Raw genomic sequence first — 27968 nt, 5'->3', positions numbered from 1 at the left:
AAAGGTTAATAGTCAAGTTCAATCTCTCTTACACAGTAAGTGATCGCTAGGAACACTGACTGAGGCTCCATTGCTACTTCGAACAGGCAGCAACAATTAATAAATGCAGTACATAGTCCTAATTCTTTGGCTAGAAAAAGGTCTAGATCACAATGCTCTAAAAACTCAGTGAGGCTGTCATAATAATTCCATTTGCTGCCACATGAGATTGTCCATCTTCACTCTCTTGAGATCTATTCCTGAGCACTGCCTAAATAATTAAGACTTGCACCATTTTCTGCTTAATTAGCTCTCTAGAAGGAAAGCCTGACCTAAACTAATATTTGACCTCTTAACTAAAGCAGGCAGCTTGTCAAGTTATCTGGACATAAGCTATGGTGGTGGAAAAAAAAAAAAAAAAACCAACGGATCTTCAAAATACAAGTAAAGAGATTGTATGTAACTGTTACTTTTGACTATATCATGAACTGCATCAAATCTAAATCCATGAATAGAACTGTATCAAAAAGAAGCACTCTACTTTCACTTGTTTTAGATTTCAACTAGTTTTATAAATTGCACTAAAGATAGAGCTTCTAATTTTCAGCCATGTTGAACATTTGCAGATGTGTCTGTTTTCAGTTAGTCATGGATGTTCAGTGAAAAGGAACCTATGTATAAAAGCAAAATATGAGAATGGTAAACAGATGTAAACTGCTAAAAGATCATTTCTTTTAATCAAGTCTTTCTGTTCCTTTTGTGACATAAAAATAAACAAATTAAAGTTATAAAAGGATCTACCTTCATTTTTTGAAATGACCATCTACTGGATATATAGATTTTTGATTGTGAGAAAGCTAACAGTGCACTAGTAGTCTGCGAGGTGCTGAAGACACTGTCCCTACATTAAACAACAATACTACATAAAAATATCATAACTTCATTTAAAGCTTAGGTAAAAAAAAAAAAACAGTTTTTCCATATTGTACTATGTATAGATACATGCACTTTAGTAAAAATGTAATACTGATAAAGAAATGTTGGAAAAGCTGACTGAAAAATTCAGGAAGTAACAATGCATTCCATCAATATTCTAAATCAACTTCTGTATAGTTCTTCCTTTCATCTAAGACAACATACAGAATAAAAAGAAATTACAAACATAATTTAATGAAGTAAAGCTGTAGCATCCTAAGCATTCACAATTTTAAGAATTAAATCTTAATTTGGCAACAATTTGCAATATAAAGCATCCACAAAGAAGGAACGTGTAGAAATAACATTTTAAGTACCTTTTGTGGAAAAAATAAAAAAACATTCTGTCAGTAAACTAGAGAACTGATACCTAAAGAAGAAATAGAAGTAATAATATGTGTGATTTAGACTGCTACTATTACATTATAGGCAATTCTGTCAGTAAAGTAGAAAATTGATACATAAAGAAGAAATAAAAGTGAGAATATATATGATTCACACTATCACTTTTATACTATAATTTATCCTATACTTTCTGAGAAAGTAGACCATAAAGCTATTCTTGTCATCCAAATTCTCCTTTCTCCTCCAAATTCACCGTAAAGGAACTGCTCTGTCTAGAAATATACATTATAAATCATTTATAAAGTTGCCTTATATTTATTATTGCCTTATATTACATATTGGAAGATACTTCTTAAAGTTACCTTTTATTATTAAAAGTTCTTATCAGTTCAGAACCAAAAATCTTTGATTTATATCTTGCTCCCTCATAAAGGAAGAAGTCCACATAAAAGAGAGAAAGGTCCACCATTATAACTTATTGGTAAAATCTAATTTATTAAAAATCCCGCTTACACAGTACCTTGAAAAACACATTAAGAGAGAGAAAACTAACCTTTGCAACCTCATTCACTATTTCTGGTTCAAATACTTTCTCCACAGCCTTTCTTAAAATGACAGGGTTATTACTTTCTAAAAGTCAGTAAATTAGCTATAGTTGTATTCATTAATTCACCCATGCAATTGTATTGTTTGTATTGTGTTTTGTTTTTGTTTGTTTTTTTTCCAGGTTCTACAAAGCAATTACTAAAACTGTTTATAACTGTATCCTATATTTACGTGCCATTTTTAAGCAGAAAGGGACACCAAGCTCCTGACAGCTGTTTCAATAGATCCTTGCTGCTTTCACACGGGCTTAGAAGGAGGCCTGCACACAGTCTCTGACTCCACTGTTCAGCGTGATAGTCTCAGGAAAGGTTGAGGCCACAGCAACATAATCCAAGCCAAAGTGAGACAAGGAAAATGAAAAACGATATGAAAAAGCAGTCTGGATATGGGAAGGACTATTAGTTCCATGAGCACTATCTAAAAAATGCTTAAGAAGATCTGAGGGGAACAAGGGTCAAACATAAGGGAGAAAACAGTGGGAGCAGACACGAGAGGATTGACTGGAACGTAAGCGTGAAGAGGAGCAAAAGTAAAGTTGAGATCTCATTGAGTTAAGAGTAGGTTGAACATTCAATGTGATAACAAAAAGTAAAAAAATATGAGTCAACAAGGAGATTCAAATAAGAGATGGGATGATATATTTATGGTGAAGGAGACACGGGTAACTTTAGCAAAGGTGTTTCAAATAAATCACAGAATCACAAAATCATTAAGGTTGGAAGAGACCTTCAAGATCATCTGGTCCTGTCATCCCCCCTACCATCCCCCTATGACCAATGTCACCCACTAAACCATGTCCCTAAGCACCAGGTCCAACCTTTCCTTGAACACCCCGAAGGACAGTGACTCCACCACCTCCCTGGGCAACCCGTTGCAATGCCTGACTGCTCTTTCTGAGAAGAAATGTCTCCTCATTTCCAACCTGAAGCTCCTCTGGTGCAACTTGAGGCCATTCCCTCCTGTCCTATCACTAGTTACCTGTGAGAAGAGGCCGAACCCCAGCTCCCCACACCTTCCTTTCAGGTAGTTGTAGAGAGCAATAAGCTAAGTAAAATGGATGGAAGGAAAAAGGTAGCCATATTAGCATTATGTACTTTATATTAAATTAGAATACCCTTTATGTTTCACGTCTTCCTAACACGGGAATGCCCACTGACCACAGAGGTAAACTTTACCAAGGCAAACAAGGACAAGAGCCCTGAAAAATCTTTGAAGTCTGTTTTGAGAATATGTATATTAAATAATCTTATTTTAATTGTTGTAGGAACTAACACCTGCAGATGTATAAATCATGACCCTGCTATCTTAAAGACTGCACACAAATAGTTGAAAGTTGAACTTTAGACACAGATACCTGGAAGAGAAATGTTGTGTCACTATTGGAAATATTAGTAAATAAATATTGGAAAATATTAGTAAATACATATTGGAATATTTATTACATGGCTTTTGAGAAACTGTATCGTTATACCAAGGCTAAACATGTCTGATTGGGCTTATTGACTTTTATAGGAGTACACCAATTTCCTTATTTTGACACACCACTGAACACGCTTGTTATTTGCCTGAACTCAAAATCAACTTCCACCTTGTGCTAGAAGCACTGAAGTCCACTGAAACTGAACTTGTGATCCCCTACTGATAAAATAATTTCTCAGTCTTCTACTCTAGCATCTTAAAAATCCTTTTACTGACATTTGCTCCCCATCAGCCCATTTCTCCGGTCTCCTCTGGTCCTTCTGAATAGCAGCCCTGCCATCCAGCCTGTTGCTGCTGCTCCCCTCTACCATCCATTTGCTGTTTTCCACTAGCCTGCTGAGAATATACTCCAGCCATTCCTGAAGACATTAAACAGTATTAACCTCTGAGGGACACTGCTGCCAGATGGATTTTGCAACACTGATCACTTGAGCAAATTTTCCCCCACCCCTCATCTTCCATTCATCCAGCCCATATCTCACCAATTTGGTGATAAGGGGCGTGTGGGAGAGTGTGTCAAAGGCCTTCCTAGAACCAAGGCATACAACATTCAGCGCCCTCCTCTTGTCCACAGTGCCAATTACATCCTCACCACATAAGGGAATCAGGTTGGTCAGAGCACTGGAATATACGAGATACGAGGAGAAGCTGAGAGCTGTTCAGCCTCCAGAGGCAATGGCCACAATTTGTAACGTGGGAAATTTCAATCATATACTTTTTTTTTTTCCTATGAGGGTAGTCCACTACTAGATAGGTTGCTGAGAGAGGCCATTGGACCTCCACTCTTAGATATTTTCAAGAGTCAAATGGACATGTCCCTAGAGCAATCTCATCTATTGAGACCTGCTTTGAACAGGAGCTTGGATTAGATGACCTCCAGTACATCACATTGTAAAGTCTTACAGCTTCAAAAACGTTTAAAAAAACAAACAAAACTGAGACATTTGGTTATATTCTCAGTCCGTTTTATGACATTGCATAAATCTTTTCATAAAAAATCATGAAATCAATTTATTTGTGTGCAACATTTTCTGCTAAAGATGGTGAAATCTAGTTTTTCACTAAATAATGAGACTGAAAAGTCTGATATACTGTCATCCTGGATACATCTACTCCAATAGTCTTACATGTTTTGAAGCAAACAAATATTTAAAAGGGACACCATAAATTAAATTGATTACCTTAAAATTCTTCTCAGTTTTCCTTTGCTCATTCCTCTTTTACCCTTAAATCCAAAGCATCTGGCACAAGAACTTGTTGTTATATCTGATTATTCTTTCCTTAAGAAACTACAATCTCTTGCAAATAGATGTCTAACAGTAATATGATTTTAACTAGCCAGTTTTAGATGCTGCAACATAATTTTCCAAGAAAGAGGGGTGACTTGTAAAGTTACGGAGGATAACAAGAGAGTTGCTACAAGAGTGGTACAAAAAAAGTAGCAAAAGACATTATGCAAGTTAATAATAGTAAGTAGAACGTTGATCTCTCATTCCCATATATTATGAAATACTTGGTATATTTATAGATATTTTTGATTCTACTAATGGTGCTGTTCCAGAAAGCCGAGGCAGCCACAACTGAGACAGAGGAACTTGTAATAGCACATATGCACTGTACTCACACAAACAAGCATGAATACTTAAACATCTTAAACATTACAAACATCTAGCACCTTCGCAGACAGCAACTGTAGAAATCTGTGCTTGGTTCACCTAGACATAACTTCAAGTTTACAGAAGTATTAATTCAAGCAATTGCATGGGAAATGTATTTCTATTCTTTTTTTTCAAGAAAAGTGTATTAATATAAATTATTAAGAAAATGTTGACACGTTTCAGGACTAAGAATTGATTTAATTCTATAAGAATTAGTGTCTTATTGATATCTCCTTTTAGTTCCTTTACACCGAATATTCAGAAATAGCAAGTCTTCCATTAATAAATTTATAATTAAATAGCTTCTGACTAATGTGCCTAGAATAACATTTTACTTTAATTATGAGCTCCAAATAGTCCACAATACAAAAACAGTTGTGTGCTCTTGATCACCTGAAGATTTGAAGATGTTAAAATGCATCTAGACTCTTCCTCTATTAATCACAATCTGTAGGCAATAAAGATCTCAAAAAAAAGATGAAAAAAGGTATTTCTCTTGCTTTCCCCCCTCCAGCAACCTCCATCATGTTTTCTGCCTTGAGCTTTGCCTTGGGCAAAAATAAAGTCAAGTGGTCTCATATAAACAGTAAATGCCAACCCTCTACTCAATTCTTGTTCATTTTACAAATTGGAATGATATGCATGTTTTTCTTCCCTTTTTGTAACACAGTTAAATCATCACCAAGAAAAATTAAGAATATAGCATGGCACATTTAACAGAATAAAACTAGTTACTACTTTGGGGCCTCAAAAGAGCACTAATAACCCAGTAAGATAAAAATGCTGTTTTCAAAAACTGTATCAGCCACTTTAAAATCAAAAGTAAACCTCATGTAAAAATGAACTATACAAAAAATAAATTGCGAGAGGGTACTACAAACATTCAGAACACTTCTCACAAGAAAGTCACAGCATTAATAAATTCCATATTTACTAACAGTAATTTTTATTTACCATTTTCAAAAACCAAGCAATAATACATAAATGTTGAATGTACAGAGAACAACATTGGATTTTTGCATTCATCTCCTGCTTAGGTCATGGTCTTATCATCATTATTTAAATTCAAGAGCAATACTTGGTTGACAAGCTACTGCAGTGCTGCAGGCTACAATTCTCACACAATGCCTAAAGGGTTATTACAGTGGAGAAATTCTATTGAGGACAATGAAAGAGCCTTACCCCTTCCCGAAGACACCTCATTAGCACAGTGTAAGCTGCTGAGGGAACAACCAACCATTCTCTGGGGTGCTCTTTTTTTTCCTCCTGAAATGAAGCCAACAGCAGATATGATTAAATCAAAAAATCACAATAATCTCACACACATAAAAATGGGTAACATTCTTAATAAGGTTCACATTATATACTTTTCAAATTACCATATGCTAGAAAATATATTAAATTGCGGGGCAGTATTACCGTTTAATGTTATTTCACGTGTAGCACAAAAAATGGTATCTTATTACTTTAAATAAAGTCTACAAAAACACATTACAGAATTTGTCCTAATCTTTCTGGGTTTCATTAATTCCTTCTAATTTGTACATATAAAATGATCTTGCACTTCTCTCAACCATTTTGATTACCTCAGAAAGAGACAACTATTTGTTAAATGTAATAATGTTTCTCTTAAATTTAATTATACCAAACAAACAAAATTATTTTTGTTTGTCAGCTAAAATAAAGTAAATTCACTTTGGAAGAAAACATTCAAAGTCATTCAGAGAGATACAAAACTTTTAATAAAACTTACTGTATGGAATATCTTTCAGTACCTATCAACCACTGTTCCAAGATCCTTATGTATATTTCCTTGAAATCACCCTGCTAGAGGCTGATTCACTGCTATTTGTATCATGATTTTGATTCTGTAACTCCACTTTTTTTTTCCTCCAAGTAGCCTACTGTAAATTTTCAAATTTAGCAGGTATCATTATGATTTGACCGAAACAAGTTCCATATCTAGACTAACATCATAGAGATATCAGCAACTTCAAAACTATAGCCTCCACTTAGAAGAGGAAGGACAAGACTAGGAGTGAAGACAGTTAAAATGGCAGCCTATGCCGTAACAAGCATTGGCCTATTTCTCATTTTATTCATCTAACTAAATCAGAAGTTTTGACAGTTTTTCTGTAACTACACATACTAAATATACTTTTTTTTTAAAAAAAAAAAAGCTTTAAGAAACAATGCAGTCCAGAAACCCCATTCTTTAAACATACGAATAGCTTTCTGTAAGTTTTAGTGTCAAGTTAGAAATAAAAAATTAAATTTATCACTATTCTTAATTACCTAAGCATAACTACACATTTTTACATTTAATAAATTTACATATATCAACAAACATTTCAAGATCTTCCTACATTTCGCTCACAGCTCATGCTGGTTTTGATTAAACTTTAGGTTCTTCACCCTAATAAAAACTAACAGTATGAAATTAACAGAAATAATACATAGAACTTGAAAGGTTTTCCTTAATGCAAATTGTTTAAGAGTAATAGAACATCCTCTCTGGAGTCCACTCATGCTACTCTTAATTGCTCTTGGCTTCTGTTTGGAAGAAAAATGCATATAAAGAGTGCAAGATCTTATTTATGAGATCTGATACGCAAGTACATGAACAATATCAAAGTTTAGGATGGCAAAGGTCCACTAAGATTATCTGCACTCTCCAGTATTTTCTAAGCCACAGAACAACAGAGACCCTGTAACATAACCTAATGAATCACTGTGTACCTAGATAGTTGATAGTTTAAGTGTTGGATAATTTATGATTTACCAAAAGCTTATATCAATTGAAAATGAAATTATCATTATTTCATATTAATGTTGAGGTAAGACCTAGAAACACTTAGCAAAATGCCAGGGGAAAATATAAATAAATAAAAACTAGGTATGTTCCCAAAGTTAAGGGCTTAATTGATAAGTGTTTAGCAACTTGATAAGACAATCAAGCAGTCTAAACATCAAAATGGAAGAAAATTAAAAATAAATAAATAAAAATAAAATACAGCTTGTGTACAGTTTTTAATGAATCAGTTATCTTTTTCATATGTTAGTTAAGGTGTAAAAAAGCTTTACTGTTTGAAGATATAAACTGGGAATAAACGTTACTGTTACCTGTTATACCACCATTGGCTTGGTGTGTAATCTTGGCAAGGTCATTCCATGCTACTGTTCTGCAGTTCAGCCAACAATGAAATGTCTACAACACTACAGTATTCTGAGGCTACACAGGTACAGTGTAGAAAAATTAAAAGCTTTTTACAAAGAGCTTTTTTTTAAAAAAGGAAAAAATACGACTGAAGTGTTAGTGCACACAAATCACACTGATATTTTTGAAGTTTTACCAAGACTTAGTGCCTAAAGATCATAAGTGTAGAGAAATCTTTCTTTCTATTCTCTAATAACTTCTAACTCAAAGCAGTTCAACACATTGCTATAGTTCTTCCTGAAATATGGAGTTTTCATTTAGAACAAGCTATCACGCTTCAAACATTAGGAAGTTCAGAAATACATATAGACTTGAAAATTTCCCAGCTCACATTTTCAGAAGAAAAAAAATGTGTTAGGGTCAGTGCATTCAAATTACTTTGCTATTATAGAGCCAATGTAGACAGATTTGTTTTAATCACAAAAGTTTAATTTAAAATAAAGTCAAGAAGTTCAAAATATTCTTGCCATATATAGTTTTCAAGTTGGAGTTTTAGGTTTATTTGTTTTTATTAGTGGTTAAAGATTATATAACGTCATCAGACATATTGCAAGCTAAATATATTTTTTTTTTCTTCTAAGGAAAACTGAAAAAAAAAGGAAAAAGCTAAAAATAATTTGTCCCTGTGGACGTATTTGTCATAACACAATTTCTCAATGTGAGAATATGTTTTGTGACTCAGAACATGTGTGTTTGACAGAGATTTTAGCAACTGCCTAACCAGTAAAAGATGATGCTTACTAACATACACAAAAAAGGCAGCCACTTCATCTCATGGAACATGCACAGGAGACTACATGAGGACAATACAACATGGAAGTTGAGCTATAAAATGTCAAAATACAGATCTATTTTGTACTTTCATTCCTTTACAAAGTGACCTCACAGACTGAAAACTAACGTGATAGCATTCAGACCAACCAGATGATGCATCTAAGACAAATTCTTCAGCGAAGCTAGGGCTAGGTTTCTTCTGTTTGATATAACATTCATCTCCAATAAATTAAAGAAACTACTTTATTCTTGAAATAAGGAAAAGAAAGGCCAGGGTTTAGAAGATCTGTCATCTTCAGTTCCACTATTAATAGTATTTCTTCACTATAAGTAACTTTTTTAAGTACATTACCAGTTTTAGACTGTAGGTTTAAATCTAGTCAGCTATCTAGTCAGCTATCACCATAATTTCTTTTGAAATTGGCCAGGATCATTCCAGTTTCTTTTCCACAGCACTGTGACTCCAACCATGGTAAAACAAGATCTAATTTGGACTAGATATATTAATTTATTGATATCACAGGTTGTCCTGATATACCTTATTTAATCAAGGTCTCTAGCTAAGACGTTCTAAGTCTCACATCTGCCACTTGGAGGCCTGAAGTCATTATGGTGACTGATGGAATTGCTTGACAAAGTTAAAATTCTATATTTGAAGAATGTGATTAAATTTACATCAAATGGAGTATATGAAAGAATCGGTATGTTCCTTAAAAAGTAAAAAAGTATCACAGAACATACAAGAACAAGAAACTCTTGAGAATGCAAATGGCAAAATCACTTGCTTTTTATCTACTATTCCACAGGATTTTTTTCACCACATCTGTTAAAGAAATTTGTAAGGATCATTTGACAGTCTTACCTCACTGGCTACGAGGTAAAGAAGCTCCCCAAGTGCTGGTAAAAAACATTGTTTCAATTTGCTATTCCTGAAGTTCTCTCTGATGAGTTCGGTTAGAAGTACAATTGCCTAAAATAAAAAGAAACCATATAATAACATATATAATCTTTTCTCAAACAAAATGTACCCTTAAATGTAACATAATCTCTATCTGAAATGCCATCGAAACGACATATTCTTCACTTATGCTAAATAGCCATTGGCAAAGGATTTAGTAAGAAAGAAGGACAAGAAAAAATAAGAATTACAAACCATATTATACATTCAACATTGAGAAAAATAAGTAAATAGCATAGGTGACAAATTGCCAGTTATCCCTTCTCCCCTTTTCCTCTGAGAAATAGAAGCAGATTTGTCAGAAGAAAGAAAATAAAAAAGGAAAACAAAAAAGAAAAAAACCATGCTAGTTGCTGTTACTATGTTTACTCGAGAAGACCTAGAAGTTCTCCTCACCATCAGGCTACAAAAAGAACAACAACAACAACAAAATGCTGTCTTCTCTGTAGATAATAAATCAGGAGATATGAAGCCTTACTGGTGCCTTACTACGTGAGAACCGGACATAAACTCTTAGTTACAGAGAACTAAAATGATAAGTTGGTAAAGTAGCTATACAGTATTTATATGGGGAGAAGGCGAGGAACTGAAAATTCTGATTCATCTTGTGCAGGTGACTTAGTAGAAAATCACTTTCCCATACACACGTAGATCAAATTTAAACTTAATGTTTGATGCTGGAATCAGTCAATAAAGCAAGAGACCATCTAGGTACCACATGTTAAATTGAAAAGCATGCTATCTGCTGGCTGGGATACAGTTATGTCTCCAAATATGCTCCATTATGTAGCAAGCATATAAGAGTAGAGCAGCCAGTTGTTTCTCTAATTTAAGAAAGATGGAACTATCTACACGTTGTCCTCCTCTCCCCTGTCTTGCAAGGGCAGGAATAGAAGACTGTTCAGTGAATACAGATTTAATGTACTTACTATGTCCCTTAAATATTTCCTTTCACTATCAGAAAGGATTTACTTCTAACACTTTTAAAGTACTTATGAGATTAGAGCAAACAAGCTGTGTAAACGGATACAGTCTCTGAAGTCAATGGTTTTCAACAGTTTCCATGATATATGTGAGATTTGAAGCTATTTTTATGTATGTTAAACAAGCAGTAATATTGCCCATACTATTTCATTTAACCCTTAGAAATGGTCTTTTTTTTTATTATCAGGTTAGAGAGGTTGTGGAGCCTCCCTCCTTGGAGGGAGAGCCACTTGGACATAGTCCTGGGAAGCAGCTCCAAGCTTGAGCACAGGTTGGACCAAGTGACCTCCAGCGGTTCCTTCCCAACTCAACCTTTCTGGGATTTGTCCCAACGGAGCAAGTACTACCTGTACACAGAGCACACCCAGCGCATACCTCTATCACTCATTTCAGGGAACTCAACATTTACGGTTCTGTTCAAATACAAACCAGCTGCACTTCAACCCAGGCCCAAGGGGTCTAAACAGTGACACTTCTTAGAATCCTCTTACTTTGTACAGTCTGTTTTCCATGATTTTCTCAGACTTTGCACAGCATCTAAGTTGAGAATCTAATAGTCATTCTTACACTCTGGTCTCAAATTAATCCAGTAAAAAGACATGAATAAAAACACGTATTTTTCAGCTCTGATTACGCGCCTTTCAGTTCTGATTACACGCCTTTCACGCTCCTTTCTTCTTCTGTGGAGGATCTAAGTCTAATTCTCTTGAGAATCAGCTTCATCGCATGCTGAAGGAACTGCTGAAATAACTTCAGCTGACCAAGTCCCATCGCACAAATGACTACAATCTTTATAATCTTGCCTTTTTTTATGAAGCTTTCCCTACAAAAAATTATTCAGAGCAGACATATGCTTTCAGGTGAACCACAAGAGATGCCTCAGGTAACTGGTTTTCAACACAGCTGAAATATTCGTAGAGCTCACTGTACCGTAGAGATTGATATTTCAGAAAACATTTAAGATCTGGAATCACCTCACTTGATATCCTGGAAAAGTCAAGCAATTCACAGCATCTGGTTAACCTGTGGTGGTTAATCTGCAACATGTTTCCCATGATGTATCCTGTAACCCTCTCACATTCTCAACCAACACAGTTCAAGCATGGGAACGATAGCGTGACAGAGATGGAGTCACTGCCACAGACTGTCGCCTGGGCTGAATAGGGGGCCACTGAGAGGGCACACATGCTACTTCTGACTATAACGACACATTGCACATTTTTTCTGAACTGGAAGAAAAAGATCAACACAAAGACTGATGACAAAATATAGCCACATTCATATGCTGGCATTGTAGCTACAGCAGCAGATTTTGCTTCTGAATTATTATAATGCTGTAGCTACTAGATGTTGGGCTGATGTAGGTCAGAAGCAAGTAACAGATACACCCTTTTTCTGGACATAACCAAGGAAGTGGTGTAGCTTGAGTGCTACAAGCGTAGAGCAGAAAAATCTTGGTAATCAGGAAGTTTGAAGCTGAGAAAACAGATGTAGATGTGCAACGGTGGTGCCTGGGATAAAGCTAAATTATTTTCATCATAAGCATATAGTACTGTTTGGGATTTGTGATAAAACAAATGTTTTAGTTATTGCTGAGTAGTGCTTACATTGTCAAGGTCTTTTCTGTTTCTGACGCTGCCCCACCAGTGGGCAATAGGCTGGGTAAGGCAGCCCACCAGGGCAAACCACAACAAGGTGACAACACGGATGTCAGGGACTAAGTAAGGTGTATAAGGTTAGGAGTATGACATGCAGTGATAGGAAGGTGCTAGCATCATCTCTGAGAATCCTTGTGGCCCTCCTCTGGACTCATTCCAACAGATTCATATCCTTCTTGTGCTGGGAAGAGCAGAGGGGGACAATCACCTCCCGCACCCTGCTGGCCATGTTTCTTTTGATGCAGCCCAGGATACAGTTGGCTTTCTGGGCTGCACGCGCACATTGACAGCTCACGTTGAGCTTCTCATCAACCAACATCCCCAGATCCTTCTCCTCAGGAGAATGCTCTCAATCCATTCTCCACCCAGCCTGTGTGTGTACTTGGGATTGCCCTGGCCCAGGGGCAGAATGTTGATCCACCAATAAAAAAAAAAAATAAAAATCTTTGAACTTATCCACACTGAAAACAAAGCAAAACAGTGTAATATAGAAAGTATTTTAACTGAGAGGCAACTAAAAAAATTTCTGGGAAAGGATCACTGTGTATAATCTTGAAACACCAGAAAATCAACTTATAATTGCTAACTTGTAGTTCAGGATATGCTGATAAAAGAAAGTGCCTTAATATTTATGAGCAACTTATAAGTAACTTCAGATTTATTGCAAGACATCATCTTCCAGAGATCTTTGATAAAGACCACTTGCAAACATTTCTGGATTTATAACTGCATTCATTGCAATATCTAATGTTATGGGTTTTTTTTAAAGGAAAAATTCATAAATGCATAGTTGCTTGACAAACAAATATCTTGTCTCCTGTATCCTTTGTTAATATTAAATGAAATTTATGTTTATAAAAGGCATAATATCTTTGCAGGTAAAGGCTGGATTACAGTCTCTAACCTTACTGTCATTTGCATCTATATAGAAAGAGGCTATATACACACACACACACAAATTTCTCAAAAGCTCAAAGAAAATAACCTGTGAAAACTAGTCTCCTGTTAGCAGACTTTGCAAGACAACGTTCCATGAAAGTTACATCATAGATTCACAAAAGCATTTCAGGAATCAGTGAATCAGACCATAAAAAATAAAATTAAAAAAATAAATACATAAATCAGGCATTTGGTGCTTAATCACAGAAAACAATCATTTCCATTTCTAGAGGTTATTAAATGTACCTTTCCTTTTTTGTTTTTAATAAAATTTACAAATATATTTGGCAGTACAGCACATTTTCTTCCTCAGAGCTCTGAAGAGCCTTTATCCTCAACGTTGTTTAATTTTTCTTCCCTTTCTGACCTTAATAGCTTCATAACATAACCTCAATCTTTGTACAGAGAAATCATATAAGAACTGGAAATGTAGACTTCAAATTAAAACAAGAAGATCTACTAAACAAACTTTGACCTTCTCCCACTTTTTTATGTAATGCTATGCTCATTAACTGCTTTAACTTTCAGAACACTTCTTCAGACATTATTCAGGAACTTCAAGTAACCTGCCATTCCAGAGAGAACTCAACTTTCATATTTAAGTAAAGAAATAAATCTATCAGTAGGTTTTAAAGCTTCTGACATATCAGCTGGATAAAGTAGTAGTCAAGTTGGTTCAATTGCAATTCTGTAGTACATGGTGACCAGGTAAAGATAGCATTTTCTCTTTTAGTAGATTTGCTTTCTATACCTATACAGAATTATTTTTGCTTTTGTGATGAAATATATATAGAGAGAACTATTTTTACTGTGGAATCAATACCACTAAAGTACTTGAGCACTGTTTTATTAACATGCATTACCCATATTCAGCTAACACCCCTGAAATAGTATTTAGACAACAGAGAAATGATTAGCTGTTTGATAATGAGTTGCAGTCAACAGACCCAGCAGACTAGCTAGGCACATTAAAGCACCACGTTACCTAAGTTAAGACTGATTGTTTGTTCACATGCAAGACCTGATGAAGAAGATGCAACTCAGATTGTACATTTGTCATAGAGAATCAAGGCAGGCTTTTCAAAATTAGCAGTTTTAATGATGTACGTCAGCCAGCAGAAATCCCTGATTTAATATCAATGTTAATCTTGTTTTGCACCTGTAAGTTTTATTTTCCCAATGAATGGTTAATAAATTGGTAAATTGTGATGACGTACTAAATACACTTATGTATGCAATCCTAAAATTTTCAGAATCTTATGTTTTATTAAATTAAAAAAATAAAAATTAAGCTTTGCATTTAGTAAGCTGTTCCTTTACACACTTGTACTAAATTCTATTTCTCTACCTTACTATTCAGTTAAGTTTTAGAAGAATGGCATTTATATTAAATATACTAGGTTTATCTGCTCTCTTTTTGGTTATTCATTAAAATTGAGAATTTAATATTTAAAATTAAGATGAAATCAAAGAACAATATTTGATATTGGTAACAGAAATTGCTGTTTCTGCTTTGCTCTCCTTCAAAATTTTAGGACTAGCAGACTATTATTTTTATTCAAAAACAATAAGAGGAAGTCATGATATTCCAGTTCCTACTGTTTTCTCATTTCATACTCGAATGAAAGAGTTGTGAAACTGAATTAACAAAATTTAAAGTTATTTACTTCCCTTCCCTGTGCAGTAGAAAAACAAAATGGAAAAAAAAAGCTAGTCACTGTAATAAACTGAAGTTTTTATTTAAAAAATGGTTTATTGAACAAGAGAGAAGATCTGTATGAAGAAATCTGAGCCATAAGATCCATGACTGACTTTTGAAAAACCGTTAAATCTTTGTTAAAAAGAAAAAAAGAATTAACTGCACAAGTTTTGATACTGATTATCTTCACACGCTATTATAAATGTATCCACTAGTGGGTAATTCTAGTAACTATAAACAGATTCATAACAAGAAATGCACAATTAAATTACCAGAATTTAAAGACTAACAGAATTGTATGGGGGTACTATTACAGAAGGACACATTACAGAGAATACTCACTATTCTTAAAGTAAATGCTTATGGGCTTGCAAATACAAGCCTATATTTACTGTAGTCAGATAGTAGCCTCTTTTTCTTTAAGTACCATACAGTCTAACATTTCCCCTATGATTACCCCCTGTTCACTGAACACAGTTGAGTAAAGCAAATATTATCCAAGCGCAGGGAAATAGGAGCTCACAGAACATGTCATACTGAACAGCAAGCTGGTGCTGTTAACCAAACTTAAGCTCTTCACATGTCCTCTGCAACAGAGGCTATGAAACAGGAGGTTGTGATTCTTCATCTATGTTATAAGCACAATCATATATTTGTGTAAAATAAAATTATATATTATTGCTATAATTATAAAATTTATAAATATATTTTAACGTATATAAAATATCCTGAAAGGAGGAAGGCAAGCTGTTTCCCTCTCTGTCACATGCACAGATTACTTCTAGTCCTGACAATATTGATTTTCACCAGATTTAAAATATTAATCCTTTCACTAGGAAAAATATATTAAAATAAATATTTTTAATAAAATATTAACTATAAAACTGCTCAAAACTTTGATACAAGGTTAAAGATTAGTATGAATTTTAGGTAAATAAAGTTTATTAGCTGGAAAAGCGCACAACAGAAAAGCAAATTTATATTAATTACATAATCTTACAAAAAGTCTCATTCCCAGCTAGAGCACATTTTTTCCTTTCAACCTGCACCCATTTTCCCTTTCAATGATGTAAGTAGTAATGAACTGCAAGCTCTACAGCATCTGCTAAAAGTGTCTTAAATTTAATACATTACTTAGACCTTGTACACCAGCTGTCAAGCTGGATGGATGTAGTATAGTTATAATAAGAGAAGAAAGAAGCAAGATTCGTATCTGGGTAGACAGTCATTACCTTCATTTACAACAATAGTATGTGGAGTTGATACATTAACAGATTCTCAACCCATTTCAAGCTACTTCTAGAAGTTTCTCTGCAGTTTTAACTGTCCAGAAATGAAAATTACAGCATATTCAAAAAGAAGAGGTATTTTACGCCACTTAAATGTTAAGGTAATGTATAGATTTACAATAATATTAAGTCTTTAATCTGTTAGTATGGATGTCAGCAAGCATTAGTGAGGATTAAAACATTTGTAATTCTGCAAACCCTTACAGAGATAAAACCTGTCTATGCCTGAAGCATAACAGAAATGACTTCTCAGTTCAATTTCTTTTGAGCGGATACACATGTAACACATGCAACTAATGCCACCGCAACCTCACTTTCCTTGGAGAAAAGCAGTCCTAGAAGGCTAAAAAAGGACACCATAGTTGCATTACCATTAACCAGAAAAGAATTACACCGCATACTCATATTTAAAATGGCACATAGAGGAAAAAAAAAAAAGTGTTCTCTGAACATCTCAAATATCTTCCCTACCTTCCTCTCACTAAAATATTCGGTTAATACATTAAAAGTGATAACCGTACTTACACAGGGATTGGATCCAAATATACCTGTGACCACTACAGTTCAGGCAAAGATGGTTAAATATCCTGAAATAAACAAATGGCTTGACTGAAGAGCAGAGTGACAGGACAGAAAGAGATACTTTTGTCAGATTCTTCTACAGAGTGCAGATACAAGAAGAAAGGGTCTGAGTGAACGAAATAGTCTGGTTTTCCAAATTTTGTGTTCCGTATGATAAACTGGGTCACAGAACACGGAAGATCAAAGTGAAGTCTGACTCAGACTATGAACATAGCATTAATACTTTCCAGAATACGGAAAAAAGATAACCAAGTATACAACCTATTGCACAATTTATGCAGCAGTATAATACCTCTAGGGAGAAATATGTGTAACATTTTTCCAAGTGAAATACAACACAAAATTGATTCATCGTGAGAACTCTCACCTTTTCAACTTTTAGGTAACTGCTGTAAGCAGAGGTCTTTGCAGGCAAGCAGAGTAGCTAACCAGATGTCCTTGTTAGCTCCATGAATACGCTTTGGAACTAACCCAAGATCCCAAAGAGATACAATCAGACACAAGCAGTAGGAACTAACTTATAAATCTGCTACATCTACTAGCAAACCAAAAATGCATCCAGAAAAAGAAACCCACATTAAAAAAAAAAAAAAAAAAAAAAAAAACCTGCACACTGGCTTTGAGTATTTGCTTTGTTTAGGGAGAAAAGGCTATTTCTTCTCCTTGTCTTCACAGATGTACCTCAGTTTCAGATGTTCATGAATACATCCATTTTCCACCACCCTTTACGTTTGAAGGTTTTTAATGACAGAAAATATCAGGTAAAGACGTTTGCTGCAAACAGAAGGGAGGTCCTGTGTTCCTTCTTGCCAAGGGCAAGAATGAAAAGAATTGCTCAAGTGCAGGATGCCAAAGAAGTGAAGGGTCCTTGAATTAAAAAGGATTTCTGCCTTCAAAACTGCTGTCAGTGGCACTCAGCTCGAGCTGATTTACATCCAAGGATGTCAACTGAAGCTCTAGAAATCAGTCTTCACAGAACAAGATTTGTCAGGAGCATCCAAAGACAAAATTGGTTTTTTTCTTTGTTTTCTCTTCCTTTTTGTTTCCCTGTATTTCTCTGCAGGTTTCTACCATTCCAGAAACACAATATTTATAAAAGGTGAGAACGAGTTTTATTGTTTTCATTAACTCTATATGAAATTACTCTAAGTCATCATCTGTTGCTTCTGGGCAGCATGCCTGTTATCAACTTGATTTAGAAGCCATGCTGATGACACTTTTGAAGGCCCAATGTCCATTAATAAAACACCCATGTAGGGGTGTGTAGATTGATTTATTCTAAATAGAATTTCTCGTCTTTTAAAAAAAAATCTACAGACACTGAATATTTGCCATAAATTGTCTTTGATATTACTTCATTTTACTGATTATTTCAAATCCCTTCATTCTACTCAGTGAAGGTGACAACCAGACCCAACACCATCTGCTTAGAAATTTCTCTTCTCTACAGATTTCTTTACTTTTAAGATGTGCTTCAGACTAATAAAACATTTTTTCCCAGATTATAACTGAAAGGGCTGGTATTCAGAGGAAAAGTTAGGATGACAACAAATATACAACTGATCCTGCATAACACTGAGGCTGGTTTGAACATCTTTTAGTGCTGTAATCAGAAAGCAGCAGGAAACTTGAAACCATTAGGCTTTTCAGCTACCATCAGTCTGTAATTACTATCACAAAAATTTGTTACAGCCTAATTGTGCCAATCAAACAAGTATGTGCTGTAGAGAAAGAGGATGGATTTTTTTCTCCTATGACTAGACTACCATTTCATTAATTTGCAAACTCAAGACAAGACAAGATGGAAGAAGGATCTTTTTAGGTTCATTCTTCAAGCTACATGATTTCAATAAGCAGATTATTGAGTTGGTTAACTTAAAAAGAAATTAAGTGTAACAGAAATATTAAAACTCAATTCTCAGCTTTGTCAAGCTTTAATAAATAAGAACTAATAGGAACACAACACAGAACTGCAATATTGTATGATATGACTTTGTAAACATTATGCAAATAGCATCCAAATTATGCCAGGAAATAGATAACAATCTCACAGATGTGTTTTCCAGAATTAATAGAAAAAGTTGTTTGTTTCATGTCAAGAAGGTTATGCGTGAAAAATTTTTCAGTGTGGTCTCTTGCTCACAGTAGGAATGTTAATTTCATGATTCATTTTCTGTATATATTTGATTGTTCTGCTGATATTATAACAATGTAAGAACCAAAAATATTTCAATTCCAAAGGAAAAAAAAAAAAAAGTTATTCTGGCTAAGTTACTTTAATCACAGAAACACTTCCATCTAGTTCACCTAGCCTTTCATGTCCCATACGCATCTCCAATGTACGTGACACATCCACTTACTTATAAAGTAACTTGTCACCTCTCACTAAACAAGGAAAAAAGGGATTGGGGTGCAGGGAAAAAAACAATACACAATGTAAACAGAATTATTAAACAAAAATTTTTGAAGTTCTGCTGGGGATGTCTTTTTTTAATACATAAAATCTTTGCTGTGTAGCGTACCACTTTAATATATTTGAAATATTTTAGCTAGTTAGAAAGACTGTTTTGACAAAACGTTCCTCTAAGAAATCAGAAACGTACTATTTTCAACCTATTTCAATCAGGGGAGGTTTAGGTTGGATATTAGGAAGAACTTCTTTACTGAAAGGGTTGTTAGGCATTGGAATGGGCTGCCCAGGGAGGTGGTGGAGTCACCATCCCTGGAGGTCTTTAAAAGATGTTTAGATGTAGAGCTTAGTGATATGGTTTAGTGGAGGACTTGTTAGTGTTAGGGCAGAGGTTGGCCTAGGTGATGTTGGAGGTCTCTTCCAACCTAGATGATTCTGTGATTCTGAGAAATTTACCTTATTTTCTATTCTGCAAATTTCACCTACAAAATGCCAAGCAAATGTAACAAAAATTGATGTTACAAGCAAAGCCAAGTTCTCTGCACGCTGCCAAAAATACTAGCGAAAGAACACATCTAACTTAAATTTATAACACGCTGACAAATTCAGCTCTTTCTGCCCCATGATGCACAACTGTACAAAAACTCGCATTTTGCCGTGTTATATTCATGAAAACTTTGGACAGAATATGTGGTGTTAAGTCCCAGAAGATGTAGCATAAAAACAAAAAGAAGCATTTACACAATCCCTTGAGTCCATTTTTCTAACAAAAAACAGTTAAGGCATTGCCTTTCCCTGAAACCTCTTACTAAACTTTTATCATACTACCAAGAGTAAAAAACTTCTCAGACATTGTTTTTTGCAAAACTTTTCAAAACGTAATAGCAATACAGAAGTGAAAGGACTGTAGTACCAACTCATTTCTTTTTAAACAGAAAATATATATGAAAACATTTTTAACACACTAAGCATAAAAATCATCAGAGACTATTAAATATCAGAAAAACATCCTCCTAAACTAAGGACTTTCTGTTTAAACTTGAGAATTAATAAAGGCAGAAGTGAAGATGCTAAATGGTAGCCTTTATGTAATTAACTTTCAAGTTAGCCACCTGAAAGACAGACATTCATGAGAAAGCTGGCTCCTTCAGCTGACAGATCTGCTTGCAGCTCTAAGAATTGTTCAAGTATCCCTAATGCATTTTCTACATATAGATTTAGCTGTCTGATTTTAAATACAGAAAAGAGACTGCAGACAGTAAGTGTTCATAAGGCTCTAGAGTTTTTGGAATTTATTTCTCTGTGAACCAGCTCTCAGTGCTCTCGAGAGTACAGGTTACAAAGAAAACTAGAGGTGTATTCCCAAAGGCAACTTACTGGTGAAGTGTCTGACATTTTATTTGTTAACATCACATTCATTTAGTAGAGCTGACAGGCTGAATCTTGTCATCTTTAATGCTGCAGGATAACCACCCTTATGTTTTTGTGAAAATAATAGCAAATTAGCTTAAACAACCTGTACAAAATTTGAATTTACTTCCTCTTTGAGAAAAATTAAAGTGTGTATTCTATTTTTCTTGCTTTGTGTATATATGAACAGAGCTGAAAAGGTTTAAAAAAATCACTGAACATTTTTAGTTTAGATTCCCCAAATATAACCAATAAAGGCAAAATTATTCTATGCATACACAGAACAGGACACAAATATGTATTCTAAAACTTCATGAAAGTGATGCCAGAGGAGGGACAAACTGAAACAAGTTCAGCAAAAGCCTACATAGTTCAACAGTCATGAAAAACTCAGCTTCCCGCTGCATGGTATATACATAATAAAGGCAGCTGTCAGATACATGGTACACTTCATGTAATCATTATTTTCCTCTGGAAGTAAGTTAACCTAAAACTGCTCATCACCACAGGATCAAGACAAAATGTAAATCCTATTCAAGAATCCTTCAGCTGCTTTCCAAATCAAAGAAGCTTCTAGGTTTTATTCTTTGCAGCCTTCAGAAAGGATGCTTTGCACGAACTAATCCATGAAGCATTACTTTCTTCTCTTACACTTTCTTAAGAATAACCCCTGCACTCAGGCAAAAAAAGAAATAGGTAAATTTAGGAATAGAAAAGTTAGAACATATAATTATTTTGAAGTTTTCTATGCAGCTCTATTGAAGGGAAAATGGAAATAATGATGATAGTGTCAACATTGAGTTAACAGCCTAACAAATGTGCTCATCTTACTTTAACAATAACTACTGGGTCAAGCTCTATTTCTCGGTAGATCTTGCACAGTAGAAATTTCTTTGCATATTTCCTGCTCTGAAATACGAAAAAAAAAAAATGATGCATCTCAATATTTTGTAGCAAGTTTAGTCCTCAGTATACATAATTTCCATTAACATTAAAATCAAGTACTGATTCTACAGCTGCCATGGAGGTAAACACCCTTCAAATGGAGTCACTCACCAGTAAAAGCTAACTGGGAATAATCTAGGACGGATGAATAACCAGCTTAAAAACATGGCAACTTATTTTCACACCAGAGAATTTTAGTTAAAAGTATAATTTGTATATTATTACTTACAAAGTAATTATTTTATAGTTAAGAACAGTGCAAATATTACTTTTAAATACAATTGTAAAATATTTCAACTAAGTAGGATTTAAAACTGTATTCTTTGCTGTATATTTACATTACAATGGACAAAATGAAAGAAAAAAAAGTACAGAATGTCATAGAGTAAACACTTTGAACAGCTACATTTTAAACCATATGATTGTTCCACACTAACAGTCTGAGATCTTAAGTTTCAAATACTATACATAGTGTTAAAAAGTCATTAAAGAAACCCAGTTATCTCACAAAAATGCAGTTAACTGCAGCAATATGCAAATAGTAAACTAAGAGAGCAAATGACTAGGTAATATGAAAAAAAGAAAAGCTTAAAGGACATCAACTGAAACAAGAAACATTTTCTACTTTAGAGAAAAATACAGCGGGAAGGGACCCAGAACAAAAAAAAAAAGTCACGCTGTGCTTTAAACAGAAATCTCACAGCTTGTGTTGCAAAAATATTACAAAGATAGACAAAGATATCAAATGGTTAGAATCAACAAAAATCTGTGATTGCAGGAAAGCATATATAATGAAAATAGTCTTACAAGCTGTCTGATGAGACATGAAACACTTCCATCATTAAAAGCAATTATGAAGAATCTTTTTACAGTGTTTCTGATGTCAGATGTGTTATTCTGTTCATAAGCAACTCAAATATGGAAATCTTGCATGTGAATTGCCTATCAGTTTCATAGCATATATACAAAAGACTGAAGGTAATTATTTTTCCACTCCAAAGTGGAAGTAAATTTTAGTGTTTTACTTCCTTCATACCAATAAGTTTACTTCTGAGATAGCCAACATAGAAAACTCATACAAATTATTAAATGTAAATTAGTTCCAGCTACAAACAATACATTTCATAGAAAAGAACTTGACATAAGTCAACGCCTGCATCAGTTATAAGCCAACTGAGACACTAAATTAAGGTTTATGACCATACTTTTATCTCAACAAAATGGCTATTCAACTACTTACAATCAAGATACATGGAAAGAATTCATGATTTCACAAGACAAATTTTTGTCAACAAAAACACAAGGATGTTAAGTTGACCAGCTGTCAACTGTTTTGAGATTGTGTTTTGGTTTTGTGAGTGATCAGCTCTAGATACTTTAAAACAAAAAGTACAAGAAACTTCAGGTGAGTCTGAACAATTCCCTTGTGCTGACATCAAATCTGAAATGTGTCTTCAGAGCCTTACAAAAATGTTTTGCTAGCATTTGCTATTTTGATACTCCTATTATCCATGTCAACACTTCTCTGAAATTTGCCAGCTTGCCAGCTTTCTCAGTTTCCTGTGGAAAGAAGCTTCTTCATATCATTGCATAATAACTGCTTAAGAGGAGATACCTGATAATATTGTACAATGAAACTTGCCCTAATTGCCACATTACACAAGGAAACTGCCCCTTTCCAACTTCATGAAGTGGTTTTATTCTTAAACTACAGGATAATAAAAACATTCCAATATATATTCCCTATAATATTCATCGTTTGAGAATAATTCAGACACTTTTAGTAAAGAATTTGAAACTTCAGTACTCTCAAAGAGAGTGTGTTGTTTTTTTATTTACTCTCATTTCTCCTCAAAATTATCTTTACGCTCTTTCATAATGGCCCTGTAGAAGTTAACTAGACCTGAACATAATATTCCAGTAAATGATGATGGTGGGGATGTCCCCCTTCTACCTTAAAACCCAGGCTGATGAAATACTGAGGGGATGGCAGCATGGATTTGGACAAAACTGGACCCTGAGCCACAAACCCTGTAATACCTAACAGAAATCGCACGAGACAGCTATTACAAAGAAAAGATCGGAAAACAGCAATTAGAAAATACTTTGAAATTATAATTAGATATAGAAAGTCATGTCCAGTATTACATAAGTATTTACCTCAAAATACTCAAGAGTCTGACACTTTCGTACCTTTAACAGCATCTGATTGCCTGAGTATGAAACAAATTATCTCGGTACTCCAAAAGGTAAGAAGAACACAACATGTTTTAATTCAACTCATTTTTTCCTGAAAAAATAGATATGTTTAGTGTTCTAAAATTTCAGAAGTAGGGTGTAAATCTAAATCCAATTGTTTTTGAATATGTCTGACTAGACTTTTTTTTTTTTTTTAAGAGAATGAGTTCATTTCTCCACCTAGTCCTAGCAAATGAACTGAATGGGGGATAAGTGAACAAATGAAAGAGAAAGAGAACACACAAAGATTTACTGCCTGTGGAATTTTGACTACTTTTGTCAACATTGACTATGTTGACAGTATTTACATGATGCCTTTGTGGGTGGGCAGCATTAAAAAAAATGAGGATACACACTTCAGCCATCCATGCCATGTTCTTATTTACTACACACAGATACTAACTCTGAGCCACATACCATAATTTCAGCCATTTTAAGCCAGTGTTATGAGTGCCACCATCAATACAGCAAGGTTGAGTGTTATTTCCTCCATTGTGCTGGCACAAACATTTGTGTAGCAAGAAGGGTAACAGGACAGATCCAAGTTAAAATGAGCATGATTTAAAAAGAAAAGCTCCTTCAGATCATTGTCAGCTCCCTATTGATTATTCACCTTAGGATATCAACTGAGAGTGGTGATTCATTAGTTCAGACTTTTTTGAAATGCCTGTTCCTGACACAAAAAAAAAGTCAGTCTCATCAAAACAAAGAAATGCAAAACCCAAATAGCCCAAAGCTCAACATTTAGAATACTGAGATATAACTTGAGGAGCCCAAAACATGTTCTTGCTTTAGAGCTTTAAGTATGTAGAGTAAGACACTTCCTCTCTCCATTGCACAATCGCGTGTGACTTTCAGACATACATACTGGGGAGCTGGCAAGCAGAATTAAGTCTCAAAACATTTAGTGGGAAGCTGTTTTCCCTTAACTCCAAAATAGTATCTGGATGCCCAATGACTTCCAAAAGTCTTCATGGGGCTGTGAATTTAGGATCTGTTTTTCCCCCTAATGTATGTTACCCCTTACTTCTCTGTTTAATAAGCTTCCCCCAGACACATTCAATAATCAAGGTCACAATTGTATTTATGATAGAAGCAGCTGAAGGAGAATACTGATTTGGTGTTTCATAACACCGATGTAGGAGGAATATAAGTTATGCTTAGAGTCCTGAATGAAATATTGAAAAGAAAACAGACAAGAGTCTGCCAGATGCCTTCTTACCTTCTACAGATGCATACGTTTATTGACTGAAGAAAAGGATCCTAGGGGCATAGCTCTTTATTATCCCAAAAATTACAGTCTTGTAGAAGGAAAGAGATTTTTTTGCTATAAGAACACATTAAATTGAAAAGTATTGCAAAGAGGTATATCAGCAGCACTACTGATGTCATTTTAATGACAAAATGTGCTATTTTATCTTTTGAAGAAAACAGAGAAAAATTAAAGGGCTATATGAAAACAATCTCAATAAAATGACTTTTACAAGGGTACAGCTTTTGCTTTGGTCACCCAATTAATCTGAGAAAATTGCAAAAAGTAATTTAATCTTGCAATTAGCAATGTTTTTCAGTTCCCTAACTGAAACTGACAAAAGGTCTTAGTATTTTCTCCAGCAATCCCGAATTCCATTGTAAGACAGAAGACACTAATTGTCATTAACATTAATTATATTTATATATTGTCTATTAAACTTGGAAGAACTGCTCACATACTCTATGAGTTTCTGCCAGCAGAAGCTAATTTACCTCAGAAGTGTTTATCTTTTATTTGTCTTCCTTAATTTTCAACAATCATTTTATAGCAGAGCAGACATTTGTGTGTGCAAATATGTAAGTACTTTTACGCACATATGCCTCCTATACAGCTGATTAGCTTATGCCTACTACCCAAAGATTTATTTTTTTTAAGTAGTATTTTTACATACATGTTATCAGTGTAAATCAAGCAAAGTGCCATTGAAGGAAAAAGGCAAGAATACACTGAAATCACGAGCGTTTGTGAGTAGATTAAAAAATCATTTTACAATAAAAACATCAAAACTAAATAGGTTGAGAATAAATGGTCAAGTGAATACTTTTATTTGGATCTCCTTACAATATAAGTAGTTGTATATAGGGCTAGAAACAGGAGTAATCAATGCGATCAGCCAGGAGCATGCCTTAAAGTTGGCATTCTGTAAGAATTTTAATGAGAACAAACTCTACACATAGACCAACCAGACTAGCTAAAGAAAGGATCCATCAAACTGAACCTATAATGATGCAGCTGTGCTATGAAGGTTGTAGAAAAAAAACAGCGAATTGTACTTCAAAAATCATAAATAAAAATGCTCAAATTATATGTGGTTTCACTTTGGATTAGGACACATTAGGAGATTCCATTGCTTTGACAAAGGAATGACGTTCTAAGCTCAGTGGCACTGAGACATTCTGTCATTCTCCATGGGGTATTAAGTTGGTTAATTTGCCCATGGAATTCTATAAGCCAATGTTTTTGCAAAGAGACTTGCAAGTGTGAAAACTGTGGCAGGGCCTCTGAGCCCTTTGAACTCTCAGCAGAGCAGTGGACCCAGGTCTGCAGGAAAATGGACAGAGCTGCCTAGGTCACAGTGTGCAACCGGTATTTACAATCAGCTAATTTAAAAGAGGTATGGAAAATGACTAGATTTTTGCCTCAAAAAGGAGGGGCAGAAAGCACCACAAACAGTGGAAGAAGCTGGTCCTGTACCAGACAGAGAAGGACATTGCTCCCTGACATAAGGGCATTCTGTGAAGTTGATTTATGATCTCCTACTAAAATGAAAGGCGAAGTCTGAAGTTTCATATCAGAGTAGCTGTACAGGTAGTAGAAATATTCACAGAAAAGAAAGAACAATAGCTTCTTTTAATAAAAAGGACAAATTAAACATAGATGGAAGCAAACCCGAGCATGGAAGGGATTTTTCTCTAAAATCAAGAATAAGCAGATTTTTCTTTCCAAGCATTAGCATTCAGTTCTGTGAGAACCAGTTTCAAATCCTAAATACAAAGATAAAACTTCAGCTGGTTTCCTGCGATAACTAGGAACAAATAAGAGGAAATTATGCTTCTGATTTGTAAAGGGCGATTCCGTGAAGATAAAAAAAAACACAGCAATTGGTAAGTCAGAAAATAATTGACATATACAGCATCAACAACTACTTCATTTTTTATTGCAACTGCCAGGTAGAGGAAATTACACACAAAATGTCTTCGCCTTTATTGAAAGATTCCGATTCAAAGAAAAATATGCAAGAGTTCAATTTCCCTACTGCATTCTACCATCAGTCTTTTTCTAAACAATTCTATTGTTCTAGAAAACATTTAATTGGAAATAGACTAACTGCAAGTGAATTTACATCAGAACATATCAGGACATTCAGAATAGATCAGCAGAATCAAGATGTACATAGTTCCACCATTATATCTTTTTCTAGTCTAGTCCAGCAGAGGATGTAGTATTAAATAGCATTTACTTGCATTTTAATTTTGTGTTTTAGTGACCTCTGGTGGTTACATATGGAAAAATGTTTTTCACAGATCACCTTAAAGAAAAAAAGGGAAAACCATTAATTCTTCAAAGGGCAATAAACCAAAAACTTTTGGTTTGCAGCAAATGAACATTTATTTTTGCATGTGAAATGAGGATGAGGTTTCTTTCTTTCCTAAAGTTTTTCTGCTTTTTCAGGACGCAATGTTGCTATTATTTAACAAACCATTTAAACAAAAATAATGAATGGTGCAGTATAAACTTCAAAGATAGAGAAAATGTCCTTAAATAAGTGTATAACTGTAAAAGACAGGA

General features: G+C 34.5%; 1 protein-coding gene across 6 annotated transcripts in view; it reads right to left on the bottom strand.

The window, feature by feature from the left end:
* The window catches only part of ULK4 (unc-51 like kinase 4), a 245766-nt gene that overhangs the window by 191241 nt on the left and 26557 nt on the right, over positions 1-27968 (bottom strand). For all 6 annotated transcript variants that reach the window (XM_083825680.1, XM_083825679.1, XM_083825683.1 and 3 more), the window contains 2 exons: positions 9896-10003; positions 6225-6308 (listed from right to left, as the gene is read on the bottom strand). In XM_083825680.1, coding sequence (XP_083681806.1) covers positions 6225-6308; positions 9896-10003 — 192 coding nt within the window. The remainder of the gene's footprint in view (positions 1-6224; positions 6309-9895; positions 10004-27968) is intronic.

The sequence above is a fragment of the Anser anser genome (assembly GCF_964211835.1).
Source record: "Anser anser genome assembly, chromosome: 2".
Taxonomy (NCBI): Eukaryota; Metazoa; Chordata; class Aves; order Anseriformes; family Anatidae; genus Anser; species Anser anser.
Note: the sequence above shows the minus strand (reverse complement) of the source record. Positions and strands in the feature narration are given on the sequence as shown.